This window comes from Nerophis ophidion, unplaced genomic scaffold, assembly GCF_033978795.1.
Source record: "Nerophis ophidion isolate RoL-2023_Sa unplaced genomic scaffold, RoL_Noph_v1.0 HiC_scaffold_53, whole genome shotgun sequence".
Classification (NCBI taxonomy): Eukaryota; Metazoa; Chordata; class Actinopteri; order Syngnathiformes; family Syngnathidae; genus Nerophis; species Nerophis ophidion.
This window is the reverse complement of record NW_026906975.1, coordinates 100,001-120,900: the sequence shown is the minus strand read 5'-3', so window position 1 is coordinate 120,900 and position 20,900 is coordinate 100,001. Positions and strand designations below refer to the sequence as shown.

At 39.0% G+C, this 20,900-nt stretch overlaps 1 protein-coding gene and 1 non-coding gene across 2 annotated transcripts; both read left to right on the top strand.

The window, feature by feature from the left end:
• Window positions 1-326: 326 nt before the first annotated feature.
• On the top strand, window positions 327-14,289 carry LOC133546971 (gastrula zinc finger protein XlCGF57.1-like; the record flags this gene model as incomplete). Its single annotated transcript, XM_061892822.1, has 3 exons — window positions 327-481; window positions 2,728-2,950; window positions 13,091-14,289. Coding segments are annotated over exons 2-3 (1,422 nt in total), but the record flags the coding sequence as incomplete, so codon positions are not given.
• Window positions 8,411-8,497, top strand: trnay-gua (transfer RNA tyrosine (anticodon GUA)). Its single transcript is given in 2 exon segments — window positions 8,411-8,447; window positions 8,462-8,497. It is a non-coding gene; the product is annotated as a tRNA-Tyr (tRNA).
• Window positions 14,290-20,900: the final 6,611 nt, after the last annotated feature.

Here is a 20,900-nt window from a genome sequence, read left to right as displayed (position 1 = left end):
GGATCTCTGCTTTGATGTGTCGATCACTTCCGCCTCTCTTTGTTAGCAGCTAACAAGCTAAGCTAACCAGCAGGCTAGGCTAGCACGTCAAAGTGCACTCAGACTAATGTATCCGCATACAAACAATTAATAAGGACGTTTACTCTGTTAAACGACACACATGTGCACATGTACGTTGTAATTAAAACATGTAACCATAATAACCAAAACAACGTATTCTCCGCCAGACGCCATCTTGTTTTGTGCTTCCTCCTGTGTGACGTCATCGAGGTGTTCTCAACCGCGGAACAAATGTTGGCCCAGCACGTGTTTCACTGGGACAATAGTGAGTGGTGCACACTTCCTTCAAACACGTGTTTCACTGGGACAATAGTGAGTGGTGCACACTTCCTTCGCCCGGCCACAGAAGACAAAAAAGAGTTGCTGGTGTAACAATAGGAAGAATATATTCCACTCCTCTCTTGTACACGCGGCTTATGAGGTAATATACATGATATATTTTCATATTATTTATCTTATTTACCTCATATGTTGTTCGAAGCTAACGTGCTAGCGTTAGCCCGCTAGCAGGCCTTTGTAGCAAATGCGAGCGTTTTTTTTTGAGGAGTGTATTTTATATGTTCTATGTAAGAATTATATTGACTTATTTAATACTTTTAACTGTTTTTTTGTTGTATATTACAGTCACGCTTAACATCATTGAATATTTGTTACTAGAAAGAAACGAACGTCTCGAAATTTAAGTCTGGAATAAGTCACAAGGTATAATAATAATAATAATACATTTTATTTGGTATAGCGCTTTTCAGTGTACTCAAAGATGCTTTACAGGATGAAAAAAAATATTATTGTTATTGTAATGACAGTGTAATATAATGTACTATTGCAGTGGTCTGCTTTATGTTGGTGTCAACTGTATTAGCAATAAATACAAATGATGTTTGCACGCACTTCTATTACCTTGATAACATCCATCCATCCATTTTTCTACCGCTTGTCCCTATTTGGGGTTGCGAGGGGGACAGGGGGTGTTGGAGCCTATCAGCTGCATTGGGTGGACATATGGAAATTAAATCAACTGATGTTTGTTATTACGAAAACACTATTTGCACAATTGTAAGTGACTAATGCTTATTCAGTCAGACTAAAATAAATATTTAATTAAATAAATGTTAAATATTAAAAATAGCTTTAATATACTGCACACAAAATGAATTTAAATTAGATTAGATAGTACTTTATTTATTCCGTCAGGAGAGTTCCTTCAGGAAAATTACAATTTTCAGCACAATCCCATTCAAGATCAGACAAACATTATAGGGAGACAGAACAGGATCGCTGACGGGTCTGCCGGCTTCCAGCGCCCCTTACAAAAAAGATGGGGTTGGGGGGGGTGGGGGTAGGAGAAAAGAATAGAATATTAAAATAAAATTTAAAAAAATTTGCATCAATATTTTGTATGTAGTCAGAACATGAGGTACCCAAATATTTTAAATAATTGTTTACATTTATGAATTTATATATATATATATATATATATATATATATATATATATATATATATATATATATATATACATATATATATATACACATACATATATATATATATATATATATATATATATATATATACTCGCTGGCGTCTGCCTCACAATACGAAGGTCCTGCAGTCCTGGGTTCAAATCCAGGCTCGGGATCTTTCTGTGTGGAGTTTGCATGTTCTCCCCGTGAATGCGTGGGTTCCCTCCGGGTACTCCGGCTTCCTCCCACTTCCAAAGACATGCACCTGGGGATAGGTTGATTGGCAACACTAAATTGGCCCTAGTGTGTGAATGTGAGTGTGAATGTTGTCTGTCTATCCGTGTTGGCCCTGCGATGAGGTGGCGACTTGTCCAGGGTGTACCCCGCCTTCCGCCCGATTGTAGCTGAGATAGGCGCCAGCGCCCCCCGCGACCCCGAAAGGGAATAAGCGGTAGAAAATGGATGGATGGATGGATACTCGCTGGCACTTGTTCCAAGTGCTTCGCTGTTTTCTGTTGGGTTAAAAATGTTGCTTTCGCAGAAGAAAGTTAAAGTAGCAATGATTGTCACACACACACTAGGTGTGGTGAAATGTGTCCTCTGCATTTGACCCATCCCCTTGATCACACCCTGGGAGGTGAGGGGAGCAGTGGGCAGCAGCAGTGCTGCGCCCGGGAATCATTTATGGTGATTTAACCCCCAATCACAACCCTTGATGCTGAGTGCCAAGCAGGGAGGTAATGGAGAACAAGGAGAGGATATTGTGCGTAAAAGTAAAGCCAACCGACCACAGCTCTGTAGTCCTGGTCACCGTTGACGTGAGGTGGGACTATTTTGGAGGTGCACGTCAAGGTTGGCTGGTAGGTTGGTAGTGGGAGGAGCCAGTTGGCGTCACTTGATGCTGCAGCACAATGACACTTTTATACGTGCAGACTGACTTCATGCAGTCATGACGGTATTAAAATCCCAGCAGGAGGTTTTCTATAAGTTGTTACTTTTTAAACAATAATTAATGTAAATGCAGAAAACAGGATCAATGACACAATTCATAATAATCAATAACTGATGATTATTCCATGTGTAGAAGAACATCACCACAGAGTGGTGTCAGTCCACTTGGAAAATATTATATTTGATAGACTAAAAAATATTCGACACATCTGAGCTGAAGTTTGTTTGTGTTGTCTTGCGGACGTCCAACAGATGAACGCTCGTCAAGAAGAACGTCCCCTTCAGCAGCAGGAGGATCCACAGCCCCCCCACATTAAAGAGGAAGAGGAGGAAGTGTGGATCAGTCAGGAGGGAGAGTGTCCTGTAGGGCAGGAGGAGGCTGATGTCAGCAAGTTTCCACTGACTGTTGTCTCTGTGAAGACTGAAGAGCATGAAGACAAACCACCTGAGTCCTCACAGCTTCATCACAGTCCAAGTAAGCACAACATCCACATATCATCTAATACAATGTTTGTGACACATGTTCATCCGGGGGCCACATTTATCACTAAAGATGGAGATATATTTGCTTTTTAACACCACCATTCAAAAATGAATGCTCATCAATCATCAACAGTGTAATTGCTGGGGTGTAACCATGTGACCTAGAGGCCGTCCTCCTTACCTCACGTGGTCAGATGAAGGCAATCATTCAATATGGCTACTGTTTATTTACTTTTGGCAGCACATATGTCAGCATATTTCAAAGGTTTAGTGATGAAGATAAGAGCTGTATACCAAGTACCATTTTTTTTTTTTAGTACTGGTTCCTAAAGGTCTACTGAAAGCCACTACTAGCGACCACGCAGTCTGATAGTTTATATATCAATGATGAAATATTAACATTGCAACACATGCCAATACGGCCTTTTTAGTTTACTAAATTGCAATTTAAAATTTCCCGGGAGTTTCGTCTTAAAAACGTTGTGTAATGATGACGTGTACGCAAGACGTCACGGGTTTTTAGGAAGTATGAGCGCTGCACACACACACAGCTAAAAGTCGTCTGCTTTAACGGCATAATTACACAGTATTTTGGAGATCTGTGTTGCTGAATCTTTTGCAATTTGTTCAATTAATATTTCAGAAGTCAAAGTAGAAAGATGGAGTTGGGAAGCTTTAGCCTTTAGCCACACAAACACATGGTGATTCCTTGTTTAAAATTCCCGGAGATCAAACTTTCCATCATAGCTGAGACAACAATACAGAATACAGATTTACACTGTAAACAACCTCATCTTTTCTCCAAGCTTATACATCAGTAAGTGACATTAACATCACAGGGGGCGCTGGAGCCTATCCCAGCTGCATTCAGGTTAAAGGGAATTTATCACAATTTAGATTTTAGGCCATATTGCCCATCCCTCGTAAAAAGTGGTCTTCTATTCCTGTGAATAATGTTGTAAAGAGCAATGTGTTTGTTTTCAGGCCAATTAATATAATCACTTTTTATTTTAAGTACATGTAAACTTACTGAATGTCTCATGTGACTGAGCAAATCTGGACATTTCTCAAGCATGTTTGTCATTGTGTGTCCTGCAGACGTCTGTGGAGAACAACGTCTGCCTGAAAAAAAGGAGAGTAGCTTCAGGATGGTGAAGGAGGATCCTTCAAAGAGGAAGACCAGGCGCCACGGACCCTCTGGCGTCTCCTTTTCCTCTTTGACACAGACCCTTCCCTGTAAAAAGGAAGAGGAAGACTCACTGACGCCCCACATTAAAGAGGAAGAGGAGGAACACAGCATCACTCAAGAGGGAGATCATCTTGAAGGACTGGATGAGTTCCCAGTGACTGGTGTCCCTGTGAAGAGTGAAGATGATGAGGTGAAAGGTGAAAGTGAGGAGAGGGGAGGGGGGGAGCCTCCAAGCAGCAGCTCAACACAACACATGACAACAGAAGCTGATGGAGACCACTGTGGAGGATCACAAGCAGACAAGCTCTTAGCTCCACTATCAGATAGTGAGGACACAACGTCACACTCTCCTGACACTGATGATGAAGACTCTAAAGATGATAAGACATGTCACACTGACAACACTCACTTCACATCTTCTCACTGTCACAAAACATTTAAAAACCATAGTCATCTGAAAAGACACATGAGAACACACACTGGAGAAAAACCTTTTATCTGTTCAGTCTGTGGTAAACGTTTTGTTCGAAGTCACAATGTGAAAGTGCACATGAGAACACACACTGGTGAAAAAGCTTTTATCTGTTCAGTCTGTGGTAAACGTTTTGTTCGAAGTCATAATGTGAAAGTACACATGAGAACACACACTGGCGAAAAAACGTTTTCTTGTTCAATCTGTGGTAAAGGTTTTACACAAAGTCAATATTTGAAAGTGCACATGAGAACGCACACTGGAGAAAAACCTTTTCCCTGTTCAACCTGTGGTAAAGGTTTTACACAAAATCAATATTTGAAAGTACACATGAGAACACACACTGGCGAAAAACCTTTTTCCTGTTCAACCTGCGGTAAAGGTTTTACACAAAATCAATATTTGAAAGTACACATGAGAACACACACTGGCGAAAAACCTTTTTCCTGTTCAATCTGCAGTAAAGGTTTTGTACAAAGTAACAGTTTGAAAGTACACACTAGAACACACACTGGTGAAAAATCACATTCTTGTTCAATCTGCAACAGAAGCTTTTGTGACCGATCAAACCTTTTAGCACACATGAGAAGACACCCAGGAGAGAAAGTGTTGAGTTGCAGTGTGTGTGGTGAAAGATTGTCTTCTAAGTACCAGTGTAAGAAACACAAGTGTGCTGGTGAGAACAGCAGCAGCAAATGAAACTGCAGGATTTGAAATAAACTGTCAAGACTTTCATTTTGACTTTCTAACAACTTTATGATTCATTTGTTGGGTCTCTATAATCTATTTTATTAATTACCGTTATTACTCTGTATTATAGTGATTGTGTTGTGATTGTTTTATATGTATGTCCCCAGACCTTTATGCAATATACAAGTGAGAGAAAATAGCAGATTTTTTTTTTGTTTTTGTGAAAGGATTTTGTTTTTACAAACTTACATTTGTGGATACATCAAATAAATCCAGTATTGTGTTCTAAACATGTTTTATGTATTTTTTTCTTTTTTCAACATCCCCAAAACAACATCAATATCAGTCAAAGTTTGGAGTGTCAGACAAAAGCCAATATTGTACATCATCCCACAGAGATTTACTTTGCATACATTCTTAAAATAAACTGTTTATTGTGTTTCCCAATCACAGAACCAACAAGTGCTGTCTTCAATTGCAAAATAACATCCATAATATAATTTTAAGTGGTCAATTCCATCCTTTTTTAAAATTTAGATTAACTCTTTTATCTCAGAAAGAATGGAAACGTTTAAGTATTTTTTTGTTTCAGAGAAAATAATAATAAGAAGAAACAGAAAACAATTAAAAAAGATGCAGTAACTAGAATATTTTAAATAAAAGCCTATTTAAATTTTGTAATATTTCTTATTTGCAGGTCATACTTAATTAAATCTTGAAATATTAAAATAGTTTTATCATTCAATAAGTGCATCAGTGACCAAATGCCTTTTTCAAACCATTGCTGTACAAAGATGGATTTGTTTCTCATTTTAATATAAGAACAATTCCATAGTGGAGTATTGTGTGTGATGAAGTTGTGTTTGTAAATTAGTTTCCAGTACAACAACACTTGCTGGTAGGGATGGGTACTGTTCACTTCTAATTCCATGTTTTATGTGTTATATATGTCAATATATTGTGTGTTTGTATTTTGCCAACATGGTAGAATCACATGATAGGCAGGTTGTATCATGTTTTTCTGTCACCTTGAGGAAATGGCATAAAGAGGAAGATGACAATATAATGTCACTTGGACAATGATGTACAGAACAGAGGAGATGTATTTCATTTTAATTTTTGGTTTCAGGCAATTTTTTATATTATTATCTTTTCACAAAACCTCTCCATTATCCAGCTATGGATTGTGGTAGCTGGTTGAAAAGAGATGGAAGGGGATAGTGAGCTGATGTATGAGGAAGGTATGGACATGGATAGGACTAGAGGGGAGAGAAGGTCATGAAGGTAAGTCGAGTGCTAAAAGAGTAGAAAAGAGGAAAAAGATTATAGTGGTGTCAGGTTCAAACACTGATGCGTCTATTAAACAGACGAGAAGGAAGAAATCATGCACAGACAGAGTTACATTTTGCTCAATTGAGGAGAGATGTGTTTTGGGCTGTACTCTAGTTACAGATCCAAACTACGTTCTAAAAGTCCAGCCCACGTGCTGCCTCTATTTATTTGGGAGGTCCCTGGTTACATCACTGAGGCTGTCGCTGAGGGAAGGGGGTCATCTTCACAGCTCCAGCTAGACACAATATATAATTATACATAAATGCAAATGTGCTGACAGTCGTGATATCACCTTGTCTCTGTTCTGTCTACGTCACGGTACTCGATGTTCGGTCTTGGCAGTCAGCAGGCCGGTTCTGGAAACAAACACTGATAAGAGACTTGCTTGCAATCTTGTGGATTGCCAGCTTTGCACAGACAAAGAAAAAATAATGTCAGCACACTTGATAATAACCATAGCAACAGCCTTTAAGCATAAGAGTTGTGTGATAATATACCGTAGTTCCTTGAATAGGTGCCGGGGCGCTAATTAATTTAAGATGTGCACTTAAGATGTGACTTTAAGGTTTTACTACTTACGTATAAAATACTACACGGTCTAGCTCCAGCCTATCTTGCCGATTGTATTGTACCGTATGTCCCGGCAAGAAATCTGCGTTCAAAAGACTCCGGCTTATTAGTGATTCCTAGAGCTCAAAAAAAGTCTGCGGGCTATAGAGCGTTTTCCGTTCGGGCTCCAGTACTCTGGAATGCCCTCCCGGTAACAGTTCGAGATGCTACCTCAGTAGAAGCATTTAAGTCTCATCTTAAAACTCATCTGTATACTCTAGCCTTTAAATAGACCTCCTTTTTAGACCAGTTGATCTGCCGCTTCTTTTCTTTCTCCTATGTCCCCCCCTCCCTTGTGGAGGGGGTCCGGTCCGATGACCATGGATGAAGTACTGGCTGTCCAGAGTCGAGACCCAGGATGGACCGCTCGTCGGGACCCAGGATGGACCGCTCGCCTGTATCGGTTGGGGACATCTCTACGCTGCTGATCCGCTCGAGATGGTTTCCTGTGGACGGGACTCTCGCTGCTGTCTTGGAGCCACTGTGGATTGAACTTTCGCAGTATCATGTTGGACCCGCTCGACATCCATTGCTTTCGGTCCCCTAGAGGGGGGGGGTTGCCCACATCTGAGGTCCTCTCCAAGGTTTCTCATAGTCAGCATTGTCGCTGGCGTCCCACTGAATGTGAATTCTCCCTGCCCACTGGGTGTGAGTTTTCCTTGCCCTTTTGTGGGTTCTTCCGAGGATGTTGTAGTCGTAATGATTTGTGCAGTCCTTTGAGACATTTGTGATTTGGGGCTATATAAATAAACATTGATTGATTGATTGATTGATTAAAACCTCTTCTCACTCCTGCGCTTAATCAAGGCATGCGGTAAAAGTAAGCAGGAGCTAATCATTTTAAAACCTCTTCTCACCCGTGCGCTTACCAGTGGCATGCAGTAAAAAACTGACTGTGATTAAAAAATAAATAAATAAACATTTATTCTGTGGCCGCGGCCCGGTGGTTGGGGACCACTGCTCTACAAGGTTTCTCATTGTCATCCCATTGGGTTGAGTTTTTTCTTGCCCTGATGTGGGATCTGAGCCGAGGATGTCATTGTGGCTTGTGCAGCCCTTTGAGACACTTGTGATTTAGGTCTATAGAAGTCAACTTTGATTGATTAATTGCTTGATACTAAAGTGACTCAAAAATCAGAATTAGTATTGTTTGATACTAACCTTCGATAGCTCAGTTGGTAGAGCGGAGGACTGTAGTTGCTCATGCTGAAATCCTTAGGTCGCTGGTTCAAATCTGGCTCGAAGGATCACCCGTTACGCTTCTTTTTTTTAAATTAAATCAAGATAAACAACACAAGATACACTTACAATTAGTGCACCAACCCAAAAACTGTCCCTCACTCATTCTCACTCATTCATACATTACATTTCTGTGTGATGTGGTTCAAATAAGAATCAGAATAATGTCTTACATCCTGAGGATGTAAACTGTGTGTTGTTTTGGCGTAAGATGTTTACGAAACACAACCTGTCCTACAGTAAGATGTTTCTTTCTGTAGGGATAGTGATGCAATGGATTATGTGTCTCACTACGGACTAGAAGATTCTAGGTTCAACTCCTAGCCAGCGTGCTGTTGTTTGTTAACTCAACTGAAACAGTATTCTGTGTGATTTTTGGGGGGAGTTTACTTTGCTTTGGCTTTTCTAAATCTACAAACTGAAAAATGTGTTTTTTTTCTCTTTATTATTGTGAATGTATAACTGGTATTTGTATCTGTTCTTATACTCGGGGCATTCAATCAGAATAAAGTGGGTGAGGAAAAAGGTGAGCACAACAATATAAATGTGACTATTTTACATCTTAGCAGTTGTTCTTTACACCACAATGGAGTAAAACCTAAATATTTCCCCAGAACATCAAGTATTAGCACACTGATTGAGATTCTCTTCCATGATGTCGTTCAAACAGAATGTGGCTTGAGCAGATGGTTTAACATTAGACATCAGGAGAGCAAACACATTATCAATCAAGATGAGTAGGAACAGCCGTGATGGTATAGTGGTTAGTACTCTGTGTTGTGGTCACAGCAACCCTGGTTCAATTCCGGGTCATGACGCTTAAACTGCTTTTCTTTTCAGCATTTTTCATCTATACTTGAAGACTTATTTATTAGCCTGCTAAAAACTTTTGAAAATTTCTGAAAAATCTGCCAAATGTTTGCAATAATCATAACATTCTCGGTAGTAAAACATTCTTCAGAAGCATTTTGGTACATTTTTTAGAGACCCTGACATGCTCAGTCATGGAGCGCAAGACATTCTTTTTGAGCTTCCGGGATTCAAGTACCTGTTCTGCTGACCAATACTAGGCTTTGAGACCCCTTGGAAAGACCTCCTTCCACCCCTCAAAAGTCACCAATAGGGCAGACCTTGGTTACATTTGAATATGTAAACCCAAGAAGGTGTTGTATAGCTGAAATAGCTCAGTTGGGAGAGCGTCAGACTGAAGATCCAATGCTCCCTGGATCGATCCTGGGTTTCAGCATAAATATACATGCTTCTAAAATGGTACTTATTACTAATAAGCCTCCTGTGGCTTTTACAATACTGAAATGGTCTCCCTGGCCTGCCAGCCTCCGCCTCCGCTTGGGATGGTTTCCTGTGGACTGGACTCTCGCTGCTGTCTTGGATCCGCTTGAACTGAACTCTCGCGGCTGTGTTGGAGCCACTATGGATTGAACTTTCACAGTATCATGTTAGACCCGCTCGACATCCATTGCTTTCGGTCCCCTAGAGGGGGGGGGGGGGGTTGCCCACATCTGAGGTCCTCTCCAAGGTTTCTCATAGTCAGCATTGTCACTGAAGTCCCACTGGATGTGAATTCTCCCTGCCCACTGGGTGTGAGTTTTCCTTGCCCTTTTGTGGGTTCTTCCGAGGATGTTGTAGTCGTAATGATTTGTGCAGTCCTTTGAGACATTTGTGATTTGGGGCTATATAAATAAACATTGATTGATTGATGATTGATTCTTTTACATAACAGTTGCTAAAACTTTTGTTCACTTCCAGTTCTTAATTTATTGACAAAATACTCCATAAGTAATCACAATAAAAATAAATAAATAATAGCCGGTGAAGTAAGTTACATTTCATATGGTGAGATGAGTAAGATTATCTAGAAAATGAACAAATGGATTGATGAAATACATTCAGAATGTTCATTATCATGGTTCTTCTTCTTTCTACTTTGTAAAGACTTGAAGTTTGAAGAGTTTCTTGAAGTGGATGATATTAGTACATTGTTTGATTGCTTTGCTTAATGCATCCCATCATTTAATTCCACATCCTGATATACTGAAGGTCTTAAGTGTTGTACGTGCATACAAATGTTTTAAATTACATTTTTCTCTAAGATTATATTTCTCCTCTTTTTTTTGAGAAAAATTGTTGTATATTCTTGGCTAGCAGGTTATAGTTTGCTTTGTGTATAATTTTATCTGTTTGCAAATTCACTATGTGGTGGAATTTCAGTATCTTTGATTCAATAAATAAAGGGTTTGTATGTTGTCTATATCCAACATTATGTATTATTCAAACTGATCTTTTTTGTAACACTGTTAGTGAATGAAGTGTACTTTTGTAATTATTTACCCATTTTTCTGCACAATAACTCAGATATGGTATCACTAGTGAGCAGTAGAGAATATGAAGTGATTTTTGGGCCAGAACATGTTTTGCTTCATTCATTATTGCCGTGTTTCTTGCTACTTTATGTTGTAAATTTTTTACATAAGATTTTCAGTTCATTTTATCATCAATCATTATACCTAGAAATTTAGTTTCATTTACTCTTTCAATTTCTATTCCGTCTATTTGTATTTGTGTTTGACACTTCTTTTCTACTTCTACCAAATAGCATTATTTTAGTTTTACCGAAATTCAAAGATAGTCTGTTTTTGTCAAACCATCTTTTTAATTTGTTCATTTCTTCTGTTATTATTTGTATTATCTTCTGTGTGTTCTCTCCTGAACAAAACACTGTTGTATCATCCGCAAATAATACTAATTTTAAATATTTTATAACTTTACAAATGTCATTTATATAAAGCTTGAACCATGTTGGTCCTAGTTTTGATCCCTTAGATCAGGGGTGCCCATTACGTCAATCGCGAGCTACCAGTCGACCGCGGGGGGTGTGTCAGTCGATCTCCAGCCAGGCTTTTAAAAAAAATAGACCTAAAAATGAGTGATCATCAATCTTCACCAAGACGTCACTTAAATGACATTCACGGTACCGGAGGGTCTTGTGAGATGACGCTGGCTGCTGCAAGATCATTATTATGAAAATATGACCAAGAGGAAGGTGAGAAACACTTTTTATTTCAACAGACTCTCGTGCCGTACCTTCCGTCAAAACTCTAAAGGCCGACTGCACATTTCCTATCTTCACAATAAAAGCCCTGCTTCATGCTGCCTGCGCTAACTAAATACAGAGTCTCGGAAAACTGGCGTGCACAAGCGATCCCTCAGAAAGCTGGCGTGCACATCACTTGTGCACGCCAGCTTTCCGAGACTCTTATTTTGTTAGCGCAGGCAGCATGAAGCAGGGCTTTTATTGTGAAGATAGGAAATGTGCAGTCGGCCTTTAGAGTTTTGACGGAAGGGACGGCGCGAAAGTCTGTTGAAATAAAAAGTGTTTCTCGCCTTCCTCTCTGTCATTTTTTCATAATAATGAACTGGCAGCAGCCAGCGTCATCTCACAAGACCCTCGGGTGCCGTGAATGTCAATCAAGCAAGCTACGGAATTTGCCGCCAATGTTTTTCTTGTAAAGTGTATGGAAGCTGGATGAATTAGATGCCAAAAACCAACTACTTTCATGTGGTATTGTACAGAAAGGACAACTTTTTTTCTCCTCCATTTGAAAATGTGGGCGTTATCATCATTACTGTCTGATTCCAATCAATGCAAGTCATCAGAATCAGGTAATACACCAACTTATATTCTTGTCTTTGTGAAAGAAAGACATCTATATGTGTTACACATGCTTGTATTATCATTAAACACATTTAACTTGTTTACAAAAATGTCTCTTTCATAAATAAATAAATATAAATGATATATATAAATGAGGTAGATACCCTCGAGTTGGTCAATTGAAAAGTGGCTCACCTGCAGAAAAAGTGTGGGCACCCCTGCCTTAGGTACACCACAGGATATATTTAGTGTTGTAGAAGTGTGTTCGTCTAGCTTCACGTATTGTTTCCTGTTGGTTAAATATCTTCGAATCCAGTTTAAGACCAACCCTCTGATGCCATACCAGTATAGTTTTTTGATTAAAATATTGTGATTAATAGTGTCAAATGCTTTAGTTGGATCAATAAACACTGCTGCTGCATATTTTTTTTTTTACTATCTATTGCATTGGTCATTTCTTCTGTCATTTCTATTACAGCCATCGAAGTTGAAATATTAGCTCTGTATACATATTGGTTCTCATCTAATATTTTATGTTTGTTTGTAAAACTCTCTAATCCGACAGTTTTTCAATGATTTTACAAAATTGTGGAAGTAAAGAAACAGGTCTATAATTTGTAAATTGGTGTTTGTCTCCAGTCTGATAAATTGGTGCAATTTTAGCTATTTTCATTTTGTTTGGGAATTTACCTGTTTGAGATGATGGGTATTTTTACGCTGCTTTTGCAGTGTAGTGTGTAGTGTAGCTTGCTACAATTCTCTGAGGATAGCTTTGCTACATTTAATGGAGAGTAACTTGTAGCTTAGCTTACTACATTTTCCAGGTCGCTTGCCCATCACTGTCTGTTTGGCCTAGCTCACATGTGAATAGTTTGAATACTGCAAACTTCAATACAGTAACACCTCATTTGTGTTTTATGTTCTGCAGACGTCCAGCAGGTGTCAGCAGAGAGTCATGAAGAGATTCCCTCCAAACAGCAGGAGTGGAGCTCCAGTGTGGGACAGAAGGAGCTACAGGCCCCCTCCCACATTAAAGAGGAAGAGGAGGAACTGTGGAAGCAGCTTCAAAGGGTGGAGGAGGCTAATGATGAAGATGAAGCTCAGTCCTTACAGCTTCATCACAGTCAAAGTGAGGAGAACAGAGGGGCGGAGCTTGTAAGTCAACACATCACAGAAGCTGATGGAGAGCATTGTGAAGATATAAAGTCAGAACCAGACAGCATCTTTGCTCCACTGTCAGACATGGACCACATGATGTCACACTCTTCTGATCACAGTGACCACATCCAAAAACCTTTGGAGAGTAAAAATGACTCCAAAGGTGATACGAGACATCACACTAACAACAAACACTTGGACTGCTCTGAATGTGGGAAATCATTTAGACACAAGAGTTATATTACAATACACATGAGAATACATACTGGAGAGAAACCTTTTACTTGCTCTGTTTGTAAGAAGAGTTTTTCCATTAAGCCTGCCATGACCAGACACATGAGAACACACACTGGAGAGAAACCTTTTACTTGCTCTGTTTGTAAGAATAATTTCTCCAGAAAGTCTAACATGTCCTCACACATGAGAACACATACTGGAGAGAAACCTTTGACTTGTTCTGTTTGTAAGAAGCGTTTCTCCACAACGCAACATATGATCACACACATTAGAACACATACTGGAGAGAAACCTTTTACTTGCTCTGTTTGTAAGAAGTGTTTCTCCAGAAAGCCTGACATCTCCATACACATGAGAACACACACTGGAGAGAAACCTTTTACTTGTTCTGTTTGTAAGAAGAGTTTCTCCACAAAGTCTAACATGTCCTCACACATGAAAACACATACTGGAGAGAAACCTTTGACTTGCTCTGTTTGTAAGAAGCATTTCTCCACAACGCAACATATGATCTCACACATGAGAACACATACTGGAGAGAAACCTTTTACTTGCTCTGTTTGTAAGAAGTGTTTCTCCAGAAAGCCTGACATCTCCATACACATGAGAACACACACTGGAGAGAAACCTTTTACTTGTTCTGTTTGTAAGAAGAGTTTCTCCACAAAGCCTAAGATGCCCGCACACATGAGAACACATACTGGAGAGAAACATTTGACTTGCCCTGTTTGTAAGAAGCATTTCTCCACAAATCTTGTCATGACCACACACATGAGAACACACACTGGAGAAAAAACATTTAGTTGCACTGTGTGTGATAAGATGTTCCGGCATAAGTGTCAGGACAGTAAACACAAGTGTGTAACAGTCATGGAAGCTGCAGGGATTTAAAAACACTTAGTGATTGTGCTAAATGTACTTTAAAAACACAGCATGTTTAATATGAATGTATATTTGATGTTGTATGTAGTGCCTCTCATCTTCTACTGTTAAATTCAAGGCCTACTGAAAGCCACTACTACCGACCACGCAGTCTGATAGTTTACATATCAATGATGAAATATTAACATTGCAACACATGCCAATACGGCCGCTTTAGTTTACTAAATTGCAATTTTAAAGGAGAACATTATCACCAGACCTATGTAAGAGTCAATATATACCTTGATATTGCAGAAAAAAGACCATATGTTTTTTTAACCCATTTCCGAACTCTAAAAGGGTGAATTTGGCGATTTTAAACGCCTTTCAATTGTTTGCTGTCGGAGCAATGACCTTTCACCTGTGACGTTACAACGGGAAGCAATCCACCATTTTTTCAAACACATTACACACACAAGTCAAATCAGCTCTGTTATTTTCCGTTTTTTCTACTGTTTTCCGTCCCTTGGAGACATCATGCCTCGTCGGTGTGTTGTCGGAGGTGTAACAACATGATCAGGGACGGATTCAAGGTGACTTACGTGGCGTGTGCATCGATTAGCATGGCATGCTAATCGATGCTAACATGCTATTTAGGCTAGCTGTATGTACATATTGCATCGTTATGCCTCATTTGTAGCTATATTTGCATCCAGCCTTTCCCTCCACCCACATTTAATGCCAAACAAACACATACCAATCGACGAATTCAAGTACACCAAAGGTCAAAAGATGCGAAAGGCCCTTGTTTGTTCTGCACATTTTACCGACGACAGCTATGCTACGACAGATGGCACAGAGATGTGTGGATATCCTGCGACACTCAAAGCAGATGCATTTCCAACGATAAAGTCTACGAAATCCCAAAGGTGAGTTTTGTTGATGTTATTGACTTATGTGCTAATCAGACATATTTGGTCACGGCATGACTGGTAGCTAATCGATGTTAACATGCTATTTAGTCTAGCTGTATGTACATTTGTAGCTATATTTGCCTCCAGCCTTTCCCTCCACCCACATGTTATGCTAAACAAACACTTACTAATCGATGGATTTAAGTTGCTCCTGTGGTCAAAAGATGCAATCGTTGGTTAGAAGGCGATCGCCGAATAGCTTCAATAGCTATTCGCTCAATAGCTTCAGTTTCTTCTTCAATTTCGTTTTCGCTATCTGCCTCCACACTCCAACCATCCGTTTCAAAACATTCGTAATCTGTTGAATCTGCTGAAATCCACGTCTGAATCCGTGCTAATGTCGCTATATCTTGCTGTTCTATCCGCCATGTTTGTTTGTATTGGCGTCACTATATGACGTCACAGGAAAATGGACGGGTGGATTTACAGATAGCGAAAATCAGGCACTTAAAGCCTTTTTTCGGGATAATCCATGATGGATAGCATTTTGAAAAAAACTTCAAAAAATAAAATAAACCACTGGGAACTGATTTTTATTGGTTTTAACCCTTCTGAAATTGTGATAATGTTACCCTTTAAATTTCTCTCCAGTTACTTGTTAAAAATGTCGCGGAATGATGACGCATACGCGTGACATCACCTGTTGGAGGGGACATATTAGCGTAGCACCAAACACGGCTAAAAGTCGTCTCTTTTCATCGCGCAATTACAAAGTATTTTGGACATCTGTGTTGCTGAATCTTTTGCAATTTGTTCATTTAATAATGGAGATTATAAAGAAGAATGCTGTTGGTGGAAAGCGGTGGATTGCAGCTGTCTTTAGCACCGAGACACAGCCGGTGTTTCTTTGTTTGTTTTTAACACAGAGCGGTCAAGCGAACATGTTTTCTCTACGTCAACCAGCATGTTTTTGGATGGGGAAATTGTGATATATATCTTACCGGAGAAATCATTGGATTATTTGTCGCCCTGCAGCAGCTGTGAGCTTGGCTCCTCGGCTTCTCTCTGAGACACTGGCGTGTTCACCGCAGCCATCCGACCTCGAGGTATGTTTTTACAATCTTACTAAAACACTATTAAAACAATAAGCAGATAAGTGATCTTCCACAATTATCCTAGTAAATGTGTCTAATTACATCTGAAACGCTCACACTGCCGTCTCCCGGAGCCGTCGCGTTTTTTTTTTTTTTTTCTTCTAGTCCTTTACTATCAATATCCTAATTCACAAATCTTTCATCCTCGCTCAAATTAATGGGGAAATTGTCGCTTTCTTGGTCCGAATTGTTGTTACTGCTGGTGGCTCCCATTAAAAACAATGTGAATATGCGTGGAGTCCTGCAACTCGTGACGTCACGCGCACATACTTCCAGTAAAGGCAGGGCTTTTTTATTAGCGACCAAAAGTTGCCTACTTTATCGTGGATGTTCTCTACTAAATACTTTCAGCAAAAATATGGCAATATCGCGAAATGATCAATTATGATACATAAAATGCACCTGCTATTCCCGTTTAAATTAGAAAATCTAATTTCAGTAGGCTTCTAAAGTTAAAGTAGCAATGATTGTCACACACACACTAGGTGTGGCGAAATTATTCCCTTCATTTGACCAATCACCCTTGATCACCCCCTGGGAGCTGAGGGGAGCAGTGGGCAGCAGCGGTGCCGCGCCTGGGAATCATTTTTTGGTGATTTAACCCCCAATTCCAACCCTTAATGCTGAGTCTTTGGTATGACTTGGCCGGGATTTGAACTCACGACCTACCCATCTCAGGACGGACACTCTAACTACTAAGTCACTGAGTAGGTTATATGTTGTCCTGTAGTTACTTTTTAAGTTGTGTGCATGTATTAAACATTATATATGTAGCGACATTTTATTATTTTCATTTGTTTTTTTCCACACATTTTTTCCATTGCATTTTATTAATATTATTATCCAATTAAAAGTATGAATGAATCAAAACGTGGACTCTGGTAGATGAGCAGCATTGTTACATCATGGATGTTAACTACAGCAAAACATCAACAAAGAAGAAAAAGGCTGAAGTTAGCAACACATCACTGAACTTTAGAGTCACCGTGAGTGGAGTTGCTTGTTTTTATTGTTGCATTTGTACTTATTTCACCTCACATCTTCACTTTTAATCCTAAAGTCTTCTTAAAATACATTGTTGTAGGCTTCTAATATTGATGTTTATGATGTGTGTGTGTAGTCTGTGGAAAGTGTTGTTGTCCCTTGTGGATCCATTTGTTCACTTGAACGGACACATCATCATCATCGTTATCATTATCAAAATACAGATTTAAGTACTGTATTAGAGTGCCTCTTGTAGTACTCCAACTCGCCACACTGAGAAGTGGGGGCAATCCTGAGCTAGCAGATGCATGTTGCTATCATGTTTTATCAGCGAGGAAGACAGCATTTGTGTTTACTTTTTTGTCGGATCCAGGTTGTATTGCTCCGCTGAATAAATGAATCACTATGGCTGCCAATATGTAGGATTATATATATATATATATATATATATATATATATATATATATATATATATATATATAAAAAAAATCCTACATATATATATATGTTTAAAGGCCTACTGAAATGAGATTTTCTTATTTAAACGATGTGTCATACTTGATCATTTCGCGATATTGCCATATTTTTGCTGAAAGGATTTAGTAGAGAACATCCACGATAAAGTTCGCAACTTTTGGTGCTGATAAAAAAGCCCTGCCTTTACCGGAAGTCTCAGACGATGACGTCACATGTTGATGGCTCCTCACATCTTCACATTGATTTTAATGGGAGCCTCCAACAAAAACAACTATTCGGACAGAGAAAACGACAATTTCCCCATTAGTTTGAGCGAGGATGAAAGATTCGTGTTTGAGGATATTGATAGCTAAGGACAATAAAAAAAATAACAAGTAAAAAAAAAAAAACGCGATTGCATTGGGACGGATTCAGATGTTTTTAAACACATTTACTTGGATAATTCTGGGAAATCCCTTATCTTTCTATTGTGTTGCTAGTGTCTTAGTGAGTTTAACAGTACCTGATAGTCAGATGTGTGTGTTCACGGGTAGAGGTGGGTAGAGTAGCCAGAAATTGTACTCAAGTAAGAGTACTGTTACTTTAGAGATTTATTACTCAAGTAAAAGCAAGGAGTAGTCACCCAAATATTTACTTGAGTAAAAGTAAAAAGTATGTTGTGAAAAAACTACTCAAGTACTGAGTAACTGATGAGTAACCTGTTTGTTTAATGATTACGGCAACAAATAATGCACAAAAACATAAAAATAGCAATGAGCAAATTCATAGCCAGGAATATCTCTTAAGCAACTAAAACAATAATATATATTAAATAATAGTACATTAAAATAAAATTAAAAAATGGCACATTGAGCCACAATAACTTAACAGCACCATAGCTTCAGTAGGCATTCATTGATTTGATTGATTGATTGATTGATTGATTGATTGATTGATTGATTGATTGATTGATTGATTGAAACTTGTATTAGTAGATTGCACAGTACAGTACATATTCCGTACAATTGACCACTAAATGGTAACACCCCAATAAGTTTTTCAACGTTAATCAATTACTTAATAAATGATCAAGTCGAGGTGATCTACCTCATATATATATATACATACACACACATATCATACATACACACACATCATTTATACACACACATATATATACACATACATTTATATATACAGTATATAATTTATATTTATTTATTTTGCTGTTTTTGTTGACATGTTAAAGGTGTTTTAATGAATATACATGCATGTTTAACATATAGATTCCTATCTTTCATGAAGACAAGAATATAAATTGGTGTATTACCTGATTCTGATGACTTGCATTGATTGGAATCAGACGTCCACGTTTTCAAATGGAGGAGAAAAAAAGTTCCTCCTTCCTGTCTAATACCACATGAAAGTCGGTGGTTTTTGGCATCTTATTTGTCCAGCTTCCATATTCGTTTTTATACACTTTACAAGAAATACATTGGCGGCAATCTCCGTTGCTTGCTAGCTCGTTTGCGCTGGCTTTCGGAGACTCTTATTTTGTTAATGCAGGCGCGATGGAGCGGCACTTTTATTGTGAAGACAGGAACTGTGCGATCAGTCTTTAGGCTTTTGACGGGAAGTACGGTTGAAATAAAAAGTGTCTTTTTTCCTTTACACTTTTGATTGATTGATTGAAACTTGTATTAGTAGATTGCACAGTACAGTACATATTCCGTACAATTGAACAGTAAATGGTAACACCCCAATAAGTTTGTCAACACGTTTAAGTCGGGTTTTACGTATCACGGTCATGTGACCACCTGGCTCTGTTTGATTGGTCCAAGGTCACCAGTGACTGCATGTGATTGGTGAAACGCAGGCATGCGTAGTTCCTACTTTGAAGCTCTGTCATTAAACAAAACAAACATTAATAGATCGATAAAAAAAAGTAGCGAGTAGTGAGCTTAATGTAGATAAATGGAACGGAGTAAAAGTAGCGTTTCTTCTCTATAAATATACTCAAGTAAAAGTAAAAGTATGTTGCATAAAAACTACTCGTAGAAGTACAATTTATCCCAAAAGTTACTCAAGTAAATGTAACGCGTTACTACCCACCTCTGGTGACATTGTTGTTTGAGTAACAATATTTTTAATGTGCTTCTACATTTATAGATTAGATATTTTATATTAGTGCTATTTTCAGTCCAGCACATGCCTTAATATGCAACAATGTGTAATTTTATTAAAAAAAAAAGAAAGAACAATTTGAGTAAACAGTACGAGACTTATTTTACATGGAAAAAACATTTTGTGTGTATGTACACACACACACGCGCACACACACGCGCACACACACACACACACACACACACACACACACACACACATATATATATACATATATGTATGTATATATATATATACATATAGGTATATATATATATATATATATATATATATATATATATATATATATATACTTTTTAAATACACCAATGTTGCAACTGGACACATCCTCAGTGATGTAACCTAGGATCACAGGGGGTTTCGGGTCTTTCAACAATCAGACCCCCTCCCCTAGGCGACCCAGCCGGGGTTGATCAGGCCCCAGCCTGTGTCCAGGTAGCGCTACTGCCCTACATGCCACGCCTCTCCCCTCCTGATCCACAGCCACCTTGATGCCACTTCTGCTGCATCTGTGACTAACTTCATGGCCCTTTGCTGGCTGGCCCCTGTGATGCCAAGCATTCTGTAGGCCCTGCAGAGAGATTTGCCCACAAACCCTCAACACCCCACTTCAACCGGCCGGCACATCGCTCGCCACCCATTGCTCCGACACTCCTCCACAAGCTGAGAGTACTTTGCACTCTTCCTCTCATTGGCCTCCTCCATACGGTCCTCCCAAGGCACTGTGAGCTCCAAGAGGATTACCTGCTTGGAGGCCACTGAGGTGAGCACAATATCTGGCCTTAGTGTT